The sequence below is a fragment of the Tachypleus tridentatus genome, chromosome 6, assembly GCF_004210375.1.
Source record: "Tachypleus tridentatus isolate NWPU-2018 chromosome 6, ASM421037v1, whole genome shotgun sequence".
Taxonomy (NCBI): domain Eukaryota; kingdom Metazoa; phylum Arthropoda; class Merostomata; order Xiphosura; family Limulidae; genus Tachypleus; species Tachypleus tridentatus.
The window spans coordinates 93,460,560-93,476,360 of record NC_134830.1 but is presented as its reverse complement, the minus strand read 5'-3'; the positions used below and the strand labels follow the sequence as shown (position 1 = coordinate 93,476,360).

The window sequence follows — 15,801 nt, the reverse complement described above, 5'->3', positions numbered from 1 at the left end:
TTCATATCTCAGTTTCTTATGAGTTATTTATGTTTTAAATTGCAAAACTGAAAGGTTTAAACATTTTAAAAATAAATCTCAATCTTTGCCTCACTTCTGAAAGCTTAGTCTTGCACAAGTGCAAGATAATTTTGTTTAAAATTTGTGCATCTCTCCCATAGATACTGTAATATGCTCCATGAACATCATTAATGTGTTGTGTCAAGATGAGCAATAAACATTAAAGAAAATATTAAAAATTAAGTTTATGAAGCCAGAAGACCTGAAATCATGAATATAACCAAAAGAGATCTCGTGTGATATTCTACAAAAAATTAAAAGATATGTACATTTTTCCAATTTTTAAATTTAAGAATTTCATTACACTGTGTTTATGATAATATCTACCATTATGTGGTAAAGAAAATGGAAAACAAAATATATGTTATATGTGCATTTACTTTAAAAACATTTAATATTCATTTAGGAGGCTCTAGAGGTTATGCAAGTAAAACTCAGAAATCTTAAAATGAAAATCCCCTTGCACTCAAACTATTCAGAGTTTGTATGCAGATAACTAAAATAGAAAAATACCATATATTTAGTAGAAAGACATAATTAACAGGCTTCTCAGAAGTCAGTGGGGAACATTTTTGTTGGAAAATAAACAAGTAAACCAATCCAATTTTTTTAATTTGATCTGAAATTTTGTGCACACTTTTAGTGCATAAAGTGACTGAAGTCCATTAGCACGTCATAAACTTAATGGCCAAGCACAAGAAGCATTGAAGTCTCCAGATGACACACAAAGGTATCCAGAAACCATTTGCAACCACATTTGGATATTTCTGGATTGAACTTACTTTTAATATTTAACATATTGTAATGTACGATGGTTGTGTACAAGGTACTTATAATATTTAACAAAACCTTACCAGTTTTTGTGAGAATTTGTTGAAAAGGCTGAGAGTTACTGTACATATAATTGTAGATATGTCCTTTTCCAGTCAGGTTCCTGTAAATTGCAAATTAACACAAAAAAAGCTTGTGCAATTTTGTGAAGTTGGGGGAATAAATTTGGATGACTTGACCAAGCCTGTTGTGAGAGAGCTAATGTGTTGTTCACCATCACAAATTGCATGACATATTGAAAAATTATTTTACTTGTACTGCACACTTAACATTTCTGAAGCCAAAATATTAAACATTTTGATATTGGTTTTGATTTAGTAATGTTTCTAAAACATTTTTTTATTGATATTTGATATTTCAGTATGCAAGCTAGGATAATTATCAGATATTTAACGTATTCATTAAAAGCAACAAATCAGGCAAGAGAACTCATAGTAGTGTTTATATTAGTAATTATATAGTTGCACATTGTGATAATTTTTGTCTAGTTAGTTTGTGCCACAATTCTGACTTTGAAAGAATATATCATTCTTCTTGCAACCACTGCATACCCACCTAGTTCATGATTTTAAAAATTTAGGTGTGCTGTTTATCATCTGAATAAAAAAGACAAAAGCTGAGCAGACAGGTTCTGTTTATTGACTTCATAATGTAAAATTGAAAACTTATCTTCTTAGTGAAAAAAATTAAAATGATGTAATTGATAATAAATGCCACCAGCAGTATTTCTATTATAAATAATCTGTTGCTGATATGACCCAATCACTACATTTGATGATTGTATCAGTATAATTGACCCTGCTTATGAGTCCATTTTATAATCATTGAGCAATATACCTGACTTTTTCAAATCCAAAACACGTGAAACTAAGAACTGGATCAACAGGCATTAGACACACTATGTATGTTGTATTGCCTGAATATATAACTTAACTGTTATGTGAGTTGAAGTCAGAATGGAGATGGTTATATATCAGTATATTATTGATCTTACGTGCATGGGGAGGTAAAAGTGAGCTTTTTTTTTTTTTTAAATTACAGAGTTACATTCCAAGTTTAGTTGAACAATATTACCATCAGTGTATGTCAGTAAAAAAAAGCACCAAAATGTAGTTTTATAATTTAAATTAAACATAAATTTTAATTTTTCATATGAAAAGGAAATGTTTAAATAAATTCTCAGTCTTCACTTTGCTCAGAATTTCCCATTTTAGATTTTTTTTTCTCCTCTACCCTCTATTATCTGAGTTTGCTACAGATTACAGACTTATTGGATATTGGTAAGCCTTAATGTAAATTGGTACTTCCAAACTCTTGTTTCACTGAGATATAAACATGTCAGTCACACCCATGTGCCATCCATCTTACCACATACTTTTTTTCTTTCTTTTTTCAAAAACATTTTGCTAAATCTCTGAAATTTACATTTGGATTTTTCATAACCAGTTTAAAAAGAAGATTCTGTTTCACTGAACTTGTTAAAATGCTAGTTTCCTCAGGTAACAGATTTAGAAATACTTTTCCTCATTTTCATTGTTTACTGTCAAGGAGTGTAGCTCAGTTAACAAATTTAGAACATTTTATTTTTCTGCAGGACAGTATTTTGTGATGTAAGTAGCATATTTGAAATGAAAAATAATTGTATTGTGAAACACCACTATGATAACAAAAAGAAAAACATTAACAGTGCTTTGGTAAAAAGACAAGTGTTAGATATAAGTACTGAATTTCTTGTTTTTTGTAAATATTTTGTTGTTATAAAAACATCTGAAATACAAAAATTAGAAACTTGGGTTGGATAAAAAAAAAAATTAATAAAAGTTCTTATTGTAGTTGATATTTTAACATTCTATGAGTGCAAGGCAGTTTTTAATTTCTTTTGTGTTATGCTTGTAACTCAATCATTTTATTCCACTAAGTTGTTTCACTGTGATAAATAACTTTTGGTGTTCTATCAAAGGGTCTTATTGCAATTGCAAAACAATACAATTAAATGATTCCAGATTGGAAAGTCTTTTAGCTTTGTCTGTAAGAATAAATAGTGTGTAAATTGATTGTTATAATATTCAATCATTCTAGAGAGAGAAAAAAGGAGTAATTTAGATTTATTTTGTATTTTTCAAGTTTTTATTTTATCCCATATTACTTATTTCACCACAGTTACTGTTTGGGTGGAAGAAGAAGAAAAAAAAAAGATAAATAAAATATACCAAAATGTGTAATATTCACTTAGATGGTTCAAAAAACTAAGCAAATGAAACATGACAACTAAAAGATGAAAAGAAGTATTTCTTATTGTTAGCATTTCACTCATACTAATTCAGTAAAGGTTTTACAAACTCACACCCAAATTTCCAATGAAAATACTTTATTAAAAAGTTTAATATTAAGTGTGCAGCAGACTTTTCATGTTTGCTAAAAGCCTGCCAAATTGTATTAAGATATTCCTAGTAAAAATGGTAGTATATTAAATATTAACACTTTAGTATTGACATTAATGCAGTGGACTAACATATTCACTAATCCCTATACTAAAGTGTTAACAAAGAGATAATCCTGCAGGAGTAAGGTGATGATGTGTCACCACAAATACCTAACATCATAATCATCTGATTGACCCTCAGCTGAAGAACCATGCATAGAAACTCTTGAATAGTTGTACAGTGGCAGAAATAGACTTTGATGAGACACACACACATTCACAGATGAGGAATATTTCACTTTTTACAGTATTTCAGATATTTCAGTATGTGATTTAATGTCGAAACTTTTATCTTTGAGAAATACTTGTGAGATCTGTGCAAACATGCCTAACTGTTCTGTTACTTAAACTTTGTATTAGCTTGTTAAGTAGGATGCTTAGTTATCTTGTTAGTTTTTAGCTTTGTACTGACACGTCAAATAGGGCTCTGTTGACTGTTTTGGGTTTAAAATATTTTTTTGTCATACACAAAGCATTCAAATCAGTTTGTATATTTTTGACCATTGAGCTTGTTCTATTTTATTTTGCATTTGGACATAATAGGCATAAAGTAATTAGTGACACCTGTGTTCATTCATTGTTAAGGAAAGTGATAACTAATAACAGTTCATGTCCCATGTGGCTCTTAATGTCTATTTACTTCAAAGTAGTTACAGCAGATGATGATTGGAGCAACAGATTGATATGTAGTATCTGTTATGGGCTCTTATTTTGCTAATGGAAGAAGTAATGATGCTACAATAATTTGTCATATATCTGAATAGAATGTTACAGCCATTAAAATTGTGCTGAACCACATGGTGTTGCTGTTGTAGACTGTTCTCTTAGAAATAGGCCTAAACTTACTTATGACCTTGGATTAGAAAAGCAACTAAATTGATTCTTTTCTCAAGGACACAAGCAACACAGTTGAAGAATCCAACTGATAAAGATTGGTTTACCTAAGTGTAATTGGTGTTTGAGACATTAGGCAAAATATTCCTTTTTTGTTGATTATTTCCTAAGGACTTTCTTTCAAAAAGTCACAGTGGTGTAGCTTTAATGTTCAAAAACTGTCTAAGGTGACTTTCATTCCCATACTTAGGATGTTTAACATTTAAGTAAGCATAAATCATATGCTAATGAACATGTTTCAGAAAATGGACTGTATCATATTTAGGTCAGCAAAGAAAAGTATATTTTTTGAAATGCAAAAAATTAAGGTATAAATATAATAAAGTGTGTTCCACATGACCTCATAAGACCACCATCCATTAATGCAGGCCTATGTACATGGCATGGGAAAATTAAGTTGATGGAACATGTGTAACTTTAATGAATTTATAAGTTTTGAAACCTTATTTCTGTCAAATTCAGTATTATGAATGTGCTTATTTCATTTACATTCTAAGTGTATTGAAGATATTCGGTTAAAATTGCAGAAGTCCAGTTGTAGGCACTTTACCCATGTTATACTGCTTAGGCTTTTACTTCCATATAAAGCAAATACTGATAATGTGTGTGATAACTTTAAAAGTAAAGAATATTTCATATAAAAGCATTTCATACACATACTTTTATGCACCTACTGTAGGTATTTTATGTTCTTTATTTTCAGAACAAATTTTTTTATGAAAGAAAATAAGTACTACACTCACCTAACTTTCTTCATTCCATTTGCATATGTATTTGCTCTTGGTCTGTTTTTCAGTGAGGAAAGTCAGCATGTAAGTATTTTTTTTTGTTTTTCCTATAAAATGAATTGTATTTTTGAAATATGTAGCATAATTTATATGTTTCAGTGTACAGCATCTATTGGGATGTTACACTTTAGTGTGTATGCATTGTTTATTATGCTACTCGTATTTCATGTGTATTTTGAATTCTTTTGCATGTTAGTGAAGTTCAAACTGTAGTTGGCTTATTTTAAAATCTAATGTGTATTGGTGAGGTTTATACTTGAGCGTATAAATGAAGTCATTTTTGTGAAATTTAAACATTTGCATACTTATTTGGATGTGTAACATATGTTACTTAAGTTCATGTTTTAGTATATCAGTTTTAAAGTTTATTCCATTCTGGTTAAGTTTAAACTATTGTGTATAATTATTTTGTGTAACATGTATTAGTTAAGATCGAACTTTAGCATGTTGTGTATTTTGAAATGTAATACACATTGGTAAAGCTCATACTTTAGCATCAGTTTCCAAGCAAGTTGTAACCAAAAAGAAATTAAGTAACAATTCTTTAACAAACTTTTAACAGAAACATTGTTTAAAATATTGTTATTTCTAGCAAAAACATTTATAAATTGGTTAACTGTGAGAACTGACATGCCTAAACAGATAATTTTGTAAAAAGATTAAACACTATAATATTGATACTGTACATTACTTCCACTCACATAAATAGCTATTCTCATTCAGTGCTGCCCTCTATATGCAAATAAACAGTTATGCATGTCACAAGTCTTTTACCTCATCTCAATTGAAATTGACTGATTCCAATGCATCTCTTATGTAAATCATTATGCAACAACTCATTACAAATGAGAGTGCAACATACTCTATTAATGCATCTGCCTCCTCCTATTGCATTCTGCTAAACACAGTGATGATGATTTTAAGTTTTCACAAAATAGGCCTGACAGGTTTGAATAATATAGAAAGTGCTTTTAATGGTGGGGTAAGTAGACATATGTAAGTAAGTTTAAACAAAAAGCTTTAGCAATGCTTATGTTAAATACTGCAAATATTACATTATTTAAGGTGTGATTTGACAACAATTGTGGGGTATATTGTACTCTTATTTTACACATTTCAAGTTTCTTGTTCTATTTTGACTGCAATAAATACAGTTATATGATTTAGACCACTACTTGAGAATGTATTGGCCTTTGTGGTGTTAGCGACATATTCATTTTTTGCAACTAAGGTTTCAATAATCATTCACACTATAAAGTTTTATGCTAGTAATGTGATATTTATTGTCTGTTTAATTTAATTTGAACAAATTTTTCTGTAATTAAGTGATTTCATTTATGCGTTTTAACTATGATTTTTATTCTAAAACTTATCATTCCAAAACTGAAATGCTTGAAAGTATATCTGGATAGTTTCAATTTGATCAGTAAATTTCTAAATACTTATCATTATATAAGGCTGATAAATGTAGTCTGAACTGAGTGGGACAACTTTCAGTTTTACATATTTTTTTCTCAAAATTGTGAAATAGAGCTGTAATTTTTAAAATTTACTTTTACTGTGTTTCAGTTCTAGGTAAATTTTTTTTTATAATTCATTATCAGAATTTGAAAAATAAATGACAGATCTGTGATGTTGAGAAAACCCACTTGTAGAGAAATATACATGTAAAAACAGCTTGTTTGGGTTGAGAAAATATTTCACGTAGAGGAGCGAACAACGTTTCGACCTTCTTTGGTCATCGTCAGGTTCACGAAGAAAGAAAGAAGTAACTGACCGGAAGCTGACCACATATTTTAAAGGGGTTGTGTAACTGAGTGTCAGAATGTAGAGGGAGGTGTTAGATGTTTGAATATATAATTTTGTTATTTATTTTATTATTTTTAATATAGGTATAAAGGTGTTCCTTTGTATTGGTTTATTTTGGGTTTAAGTTGTTGTATAAGTAAGGCTTTATTAAAAATAATAAAATAAATGATATAAAATTATATATTCAAACATCTAACACCGCCCTCTACATTCCGACATTCAGTTACAAACATGTGGTCAGCTTCCGGTCAGTTACCTCTTTCTTTATTTGTGAACCTGACGATGACTGAAGAAGGTAGAAACATTATTCGCTTCTCTACGTAAAATATTTTCTTAACTCAAACGAGCCGTTTTTACATATATAAATGACAGATCTGGTTTTGAAAGATTGATTTTTTTATTACAGTTTTATTTTGGGATTAATCTTAAGCTCAGTTTTTGTTGTGATTAACTCTTGAGTTACTTACATAGTGTTGTTTGTAGGTTTTGAAAAACCAGAATGAAAAATAGGCATAGAAAAAATATTGTAACATAATAGAAGTATAAACATGTTTTTGCATAACAGAAACTATGGATGAAAGAATCTTTATTCTTTCAGACTCAAGTCCTTCATAGAGACCAGACAGATGAAACTAAAGGTTGGATGCAGCTGATTATCTTAATATATCATATGACTGGAGCAAGCCAGGTTTGGATAGCTCTTATGTGCCAGATCTTATACTCCTAGTTTTTAGGGGAATATACTGCTGTTTTTGTTTCATACCCAAGAGGAAGGACATTAGTTTTTTAATGCTTTTCATTGTTTAATGTTTTCTTTAAAAACTTTTTTGTTAATAGTTTATGTCTTTGTTCTTCATTTACTTTACCCAGATAAACCAGTATTTGGGCTTGTGAATGTCAGTTTTTTGCACAAGCTGGTATATATTATCTGTTAATTTCATTTTCAAGTGTTTGCTCCTCATAACTTAACTGATGTGCTGAGTATGTTTTAGATTTTGTAACTTTTACACAAGACTTTTACTTTAAGAATCTATTTTTACTGATATTTTTGTGTTTCAGTAAATACATCATTAAGCAGTTAATTAGCAATTCATGCTAAAATATAATTTTGAAACAAGAAGCTTAGAAATTAAAATGTATAGAATTCAAATAATAAAGTAGTATTTAGCTATTTGTGATCAAAAGTAAGTTAATTGTATAGATTAAAACTAAAAATTAGCTTCTGAAATAATGAAACAATTCTGTACAACAGAGTGACAAGTAATATGTTAAAAATCAATACACCATTAATAATGAAGACTGTAATGATTAAAGTTTATTGAGTAGTTTCTGGGTACCCTTACTATTAACAATGCTTTTGGTTTTGATATTGGTGTTGTGTGTTGAACCAGCATATAAGGTTCAGGTTACCCCTGAGTCCTTGACTCTCCTTCAAAATGATTTCAAACTTAAAAAGTCACAATACTAACCTTATTGTTATAGCCATGTTCTTCTATGCATGTTGTGAGGTTTTACTAAGTTACATTTAAAATTTATTTTAACTATTTTTCTTATTGTGATACACAAATATATCTATTAATCCAAATTTTAATATTATACAAGTTTTAATTTTATAACGCAACATACAAAAATAATCCCAAATTTCCCTTAATATGATGAGAATTGTCACATTTGCTGTTTGGGTAACCCTCCTTCTCTAATTTATATACCAACTCTTCAAGAAGTACAAAATTAAATGTAAGTTATTCATTAATATGTTGTCATAATTCAGACAAAGCATAGTTTTATAACTTTCAATCGTATTTGGTTACAGAGCCATAAAATAGAAAATCGTATCCCTCTTGCCATGCCCACCTGTCACATTCTGTCTTTCAGAAATTGCCATTAGTACTCTGAAGATTAATACTAAATTATTTGTATCCAATAAAAAGCCAAGGATATAGTCTGTCAAATGATGTATTATACTGCCTGTTATGCTGTACAGAGAATTGTCTATTTCACTTCAAGTTTAAACTTTATTAATATGGGAAACACCTTGACAACCTTAGCTGAATCTTAAATAGCACTTGTTGCACAGTTAGCCAGGAAAATTGTGATAGTTGCAAGTCATTGTCTACTTTTTGCATGTTGTTATATTATGGTTTTTGATGAATTATTTGAGTAAGTAAAAATTATTTAGTGCAGTAGTAGAATTAGTATGAAAAAAAGTAAGGTTAAGTTTCATCAATAATCAAAAGCATGAAAAAATGATTCAGGTAAATACTGTAGTTCTTGTTTTTCATATTTATTGTTATAAAAGTAATTCAGGTGTAAAAGTTATAATTTTTTTTAGGATAGATAAAACAGAGAGTAATAATAAAATAAAAGTTTTTCAGGAGGTTTGCTTGTGAGCAACTTGCCAGTAGTCAGTGCTTTTTGTAATTCAGAGAGTAATTGTGAACTATATGTTTACCAATTTATATACAACTTATATGATGTAGATATTAGTTAGACACAGTTCAAAGAGCAATAATACAATAACATTTATGTAGAAACAGATGTATACTTCTACAAGTTTAATGTTATTTAGGATAAATAAATGTTTCATGTTAGAATTTGAAATCATTCTAGAGAGAAAGAAGGAATAGTTTTGATATCTTTTAAATTTTTTGGTGTTTACTAGATCAGTCCAGTTGACCAACCTCTTAGTGTTAGGGTAGACAAAAATAAGATGTGAATTATAAAGTTTTACTGAAAAAAAATTTGCAATTTATTAATGAAGTTTAAGAGATCGCAAAAAGTTAGAGATTTTTCATATGAAGAAAAGTAGTTTTAATTTTAATATGAAAATCACTTTGCACTCGGAGTAGTCAACATTTTCACTCCCTATATTTATGAGAAAGTGTTTAGTGAAAATACTTTATTAAACATATGATATTTTTGTATGTAAATTGCTCTTAAGAATTACTGGAGACTTTCAAAATTTTATGAAGATACATGTAAAACATAGAAGTTATAGTAAGGTAAGTCTAATGGTTAGTTTGAGATCAGGTTTTACGTTTAATCAAACAAACCTGTAAAAAAGAGTTAATAAAACTAACTTGCTGCTTAGAAAATATGTAAATAGTATTTTACTGATTTATAGAGCATACAAGAACAATAGCCTGAATATATTTCTAAGCATTGGTGTATGTGCAGTTAGTAGTGCACATCCAACATAAAGTATAATGGATAATTGAAATCATCAGTACTTGGTGCAATTCTATAATTGCAGAATTGAGGAAAACAAGACAGGTGTACATTTTACAAATACATCATTTACTTGTGACAATTATTTTACCAGTAAAGGGATTATCAGGTACAGATTGAAGTTTTGTAACAGGGTTTATACAGATGTTAAAATAAAGAACCAGAAGTGACCTTTACATACACCTAGAGACAAGATTTTGAAGGAATATATGCTGTTTCTTATGCAATTGTTTAAGTTCAAAATATTAACATTTCCATTTTTACCAAATTCCACAGTAAGTTTAATAAATTTTTGTGAATTTAGAAAAGTTACAAAATTGTTAACATGTGGATCCTGTCCAGAGACAAATCACATCATCAACATATCTTTTCCAGTATTTATCATGTTTTGTATTATTTTCATCATCAAAAGCTTTCTTTTCTAAATTATCCATGACAACTTCTGCAATCAAATGAGAGAGGGGTGAACAGTAGCTAACCTGTTGCTTTGTTTACATGTTTAGTCATTACATTTGAAATAGTTCTGATCTAGATTAGTGGCTATTGTTGTTTCTAATTCCTGAGCTTGAAGGGTTTACGTTTTCTGTATCTATTAAATCATTAACAGTTTATTTGCATTCAGTTATAGGTATACTGATGAACTGATTACAGACATTAAACAGTTTAGGTATTATTTGGTATCTCTGCATTTTTTATTTCTTCTACAAGCTCCAGAGCAGTTTTTATACCAAATTTTGGTTTAAAACTAATTAGCTTTTTGAAAATATTTTGGTCTTTTTGTGGTAGTTTGTTAGCTGGAGCATTGATATAGGAAACAACAGGTCTGATGGTAATATCTGTTTTGTGTAGTTTAGGAAGTTCATTCAAATGTAGTGGGAAAGGATTCATAGTACTTAGCAACTTGGAGTTTGTAAAGTAGGTTTTGCTGCTGTTCAACAAAGATTTAATGTTGTTCTTGAAGGTTTTGGTGGAATCTATGTTTAGGAGGTAAAACTGTTAGAATCATGAAAATTGTTGATTTTTACTATGATAAGCTAGTTTTTCAAGTACCGCTGTCATTTTTAACTTTGCTTGCTGTTGTGGTTACTCAACTATTTTTAATTTTACATTTTATACATATCTACTTGGATTCCTCGTCTCCATTTTTAGCATAGTTCTTGGAAGAAATATTAATTGTTTAAGAGCATATATTCTTTGCTACAGATGCAGTTTTAACATAAGTGCTACTTTTATATCTGTTGCAAAATCTTCAAAGTTTATTTGCACTTAAACTAGTTTTGGGGCAATATTTTAAACCTTTACTTAGTAGATTAGGCTCAGTTTTTGTGAGCTTGGATTTTGAAAGGTTCACTAACTTAGCATAGAGTTTTAAATGGTAATCTTCTACTAGATTTGAACTATTTTAATGTTTAGTCAGATTATCCAGTTTTTTGCTTCACACATGTCTTTGTCTAATACATCAAATTTCACTGGGTGAAAATGGGAACACAGTTCACTGTGAACTGTTTTAAGGTGTACACTTGTATTGTCTCTAACACTATACCACTTTTTAACCTCTTCTTTCAGCCAGGGCTTTCTTGGCTGAGCTCAAAATGTTTTTGGTCTTCAGTGAGGTGTATTTTTAGGTAAGATTCTGTATTATACACTTGTTTTTCTTGATATTCCACTGCCTTCTAATGTATTGAAAATAAATTTTTCTCACATGATACTCTAGCCTTTCTACCTCATAAGCTCAAGCTGCTTATTTAACATGCATAGAGTGACAATCCTCTACCAGTAGGAGCACGACACACTTTTGCAGAGCATCTGTCTTCTCTGTTGTTATTCTACATGTACCTCACTTTCTCTGTTGGCATGTTTCTTGCTTGCTTTTGGTTTTCAGTACATCATATGATTTGTATTTTGCTACAGTCAAATTAATTTTACATTTTCTGGATAATTCTTGCATACAGGAGGAAATTGTGCATTGCCAAAAATTATATTATTCAAAAATATACAATTAAAACAAATTTTTTAAAACTGGATCTGTCATTTTCTTTTTTTGCAAATTACAAATTTAAATTTACAGTGACTACCACTACAACTCCTAATGCTTCTGTAGACTCAGACTTGCACAGTTTGGTTACCCAGGCCTTGGAATATATGTTGTCTGCAAAAGATGCTAGCTTTGGTTCATTGGAAATTAGCTTCTTACTTGGAACACAGGCAATCTTCTTTCCCATATGATTTAGCACCACTTCCAGCTGCTTAACATATTCAGGACAAGAATGATTTAGGTAACACATTTCCTGTTCCTTTATTATGGCTTATCCCTGCTACTCCTTCAATTGAATGAATCAGGAGCACTCTTCAAAATAATGTTTCTTGGTAACCCATTGCACTTTCTCAAGTGTAATGTTCCTCCAGGCTCGTTACCACATTTTACCTAACATTTTGTCAAGTTGAGCTTGGGAGTCCTTGTCACTTTCCATTTCCTAGCTACAGGAGAGGTGGACAGTGGAAGCTTCCTCTTAAATGTCAACCACATGCCATTACATCAGTTGATAAGATTACAGAGCTGTGGACTCTCTATCCTTCTCTCTCCTGGAGTTTTGTTCCCACAGGTGCTGATTTAGGTGGGAGCTGGATCAGCCAGTGCTGGATCCTCCTAGTAATACAGGGTTCACTTAGATAACACCCTATTCTTGTGGTTGAGACCTGTAGATGCTTGTATTCTTGGTAACTCTTGTTGCAGTATGTTTTCATTTAGATGCTTCTACCTTAGAGCATGGGAGCTCATCTGCCTTGTAATACCAGTTGTGGGATGTACAATGCCCTGTTCTGATGGCTATTCTTCTTGTGCTACCAGGTGCAAAGGTTTTCTTCCCTGCTCTTGCTGTTGAGTTAATTCTTTTCCTGCTCGTAATAATGGGTTAAGGATAACTGTCTGTTCTTATGGTTCAGTTGAAGTTTAGATGTGGCCCTGTAAGTTAGAGTTTGATTTGTTGTTCTTCCTGTCTTCAGTGGTTTATTTGGAAATTTGTCCTGAGTTTCCTGTTTGCTCACTTGCTCTTTGTAATACCAGTTCATTAATGGTTGGGGTTCGTATATATATATTATTCATAGTCCACTTGCCTTAGTCACAATACTGTGTTATTTTGAACAGTACTTCTCCTCATAATACCAAGGATGAGACATGGAACCTTGTCTGTTTGGTTGGGTTTGGATATATGCTGGTTGTTTGTTTTCTGAGGCATTTTCCTCTCAGTGCCATAACATTCTACTTTTTCATACAGCATACATTTTCCATATGTAGTGCAGTTCCTTACAAGTATAGTTCACATTTATTATGAAGCACTAATGTTTGATTATCTACTGATGCATTCCACATGAGGTTTCTTGTTTTGTATATTACACTAATTGTGAGATTCAAGTTATCATGTGAGCAGAAGTATACATCATGTTAGAATTTATTATTTTCTTTCACTGAAAATATACTTTTGACATTTATGATGTTAGGAAAACACAGATATTTGAAAATCCTTTTTACAAAATGATAAAAATTTTGTAACCTGAGAACTTCCAGTTCCCATTTTGCACCTAGAGAAGGAAGTCCACATTTCGAAACCACTCCGGTTATGGGGCTTTTATCATTTAATATGTTTTTGATAGATACTTACTTTTTCTGGCATATGTCACACCTTTCCTTCCCACTTCTGGTGTAAATATGTTTCTTTTGTGCCTAATCTTGAAAGTGATATGTATGTCAAATAATACAGGGGGAGCCAACTGTTTTAGGAGGGTGTGTTATGCTCCTACTGGTGGAGGGTTGTTGCATGCTAAGTTAGCAGCTTGAACTTTAGGGGTAGAAAGGCTAGTGCATCAAATGAGAAAAAATTATTTTCAATGCATTAGAGGGCAGTAGAAAATCAAGAAAAGCTGTTATGTGAGTGGAGGATATCTATCAGAAATCTATTTTCACTATAAGAAAATGATAATTTTGTTTTCAAAAAGCGTATTTGAAAACAAACTGTTTATTCCTTTTTAACATCTAAGTTTGTTAGGGTTAGGGAATAATATTTTAGATTTTTACTTCAGTGCAAATGGCTTGAGTATACATTTAGTATTACCATTTTTTGTTTTTTATGTACCTTTTTTATTTATTGTTATATATTTATTATCAATGGTAAGTAATTATAAAAATTATCAAGTTCTCAGCAAACCTAACAAAACTTCTGTAAAATAAAATGTTTAGAATTCCCCTAACTTGAGTTAACCAGTGTGCAGTGTCATATTTCATGCACTTGTTTATATTTAATATCAGTACCAGAAACAGCTAATGGCTCACATTGCCAGTTATTTCTTTGAAGATTACTGTATAACTGCTCCAGTGGACACAAAGTACTGTAGTAAAATTTTAAACAAAAACAAGTATGAAAAGGTTAACAAATGAGTTGAAAATGGAAAGATAAATACTTGGAAACTTTTTTTTTTTTAATATTACTAAAATGTATGTAAGTGAAAGAATGGTATTAGTCATTTTCTGTTCTTCAACTAAACATTGATGATTTCTCTACAGGCCCAAGAATCAAATATTCTTTTAGTGTTAGATTAGATAAAATAAGAGAGAAAATTTAAGTTTTATTGAAAACAAGTATTTGATATTTATTCAAGAGGCTCTAAAAATTACATAAGATGAAAAAAGTATTTTTATCCTCTATTTGAAAACCACCTTTCAGTTAAATTGGTTGTGTAGGGGCTTCAAAAATTTGTAGACAAATCAGAAGTAAGAATATTACAAACTCAGCTTTGTTTTTTTTTATCCACAAAAGACTTAGTCTTTATTGAAAACTTTTCAAATTTTGTAAAGGTACACATTGTAAGTTTATAGCTGTAATATGTATGGCTTCCAAATTCCAAGATTGATAATCTACAGTGCATTGTAAAATTAAATTAGTAAAAGTTGTTTTGAGTATGAAAATGTATTTTATTAATTACTTTATACATACAGGTCCTTCCTATATACATGCATGTACGAGTACTGGTCACAGCTTACTTATTTCTTTCGGGATATGGTCATTTCACATATTTTTGGCATACTGGAGATTATGGCTTATATAGGCTTTGGCATGTAAGTAGAGTCACTAGTATTCCCTGTCCACTGTGTAAGTTCAAAGTTTTTTGAAACATTGGTTGTTCTTGGATAACTTTTGATAAATACGTATGGTGATTAAATGAAAGTGGGTAAATTATGAATTTATGTATTGTTTTTTCTTTCATTAAAAAAAAAGATAATTTATTAAATTAAGTATTACAACTTGTCTTACAGTTGGTATTGGTCTTTATGAAACACAATAGATTGGGAAATGATGCATTAGTATGACCAGTGTTCATTTCATAAAGATGTGTGTTTGTTTTGATAAAGGTTTGCCCAAGTGGAATCTTATCTTTGTAATTATAGTTTTTGAATGTTGTATTACTTTTTTCTTTAGAATAAAACTTTTTCTAGTAACTCTTACAGTAATATTAGTAATACAGTGTTCAGCAAATACAGCTTAGTAGTGCTTTTATAATCGATAGTCTTAGATTAATTCAATTGCTGGAAATAACTAGTGTGTTGAGGTTAGCCCTCTAGGTGTAACTCGAAGTGCAACTCTGTAACAACCATTTTTACAGAGTTACATTTAAAATTTAATTAGTCTAGTTATTATCATGTTTATTAATAAAAGT

At 30.2% G+C, this 15,801-nt stretch overlaps 1 protein-coding gene across 5 annotated transcripts in view; it reads left to right on the top strand.

Moving 5' to 3' along the window:
- Positions 1–15,801, top strand: part of LOC143253059 (N-acetylneuraminate (7)9-O-acetyltransferase) — an 88,883-nt gene that overhangs the window by 54,227 nt on the left and 18,855 nt on the right. For 4 of the 5 annotated variants that reach the window (XM_076506218.1, XM_076506219.1, XM_076506221.1 and 1 more), the window contains 3 exons: positions 4,971–5,079; positions 7,463–7,552; positions 15,083–15,202. In XM_076506218.1, coding sequence (XP_076362333.1) covers positions 4,971–5,079; positions 7,463–7,552; positions 15,083–15,202 — 319 coding nt within the window. The remainder of the gene's footprint in view (positions 1–4,970; positions 5,080–7,462; positions 7,553–15,082; positions 15,203–15,801) is intronic. The other variant, XM_076506222.1, reaches the window with a different exon arrangement.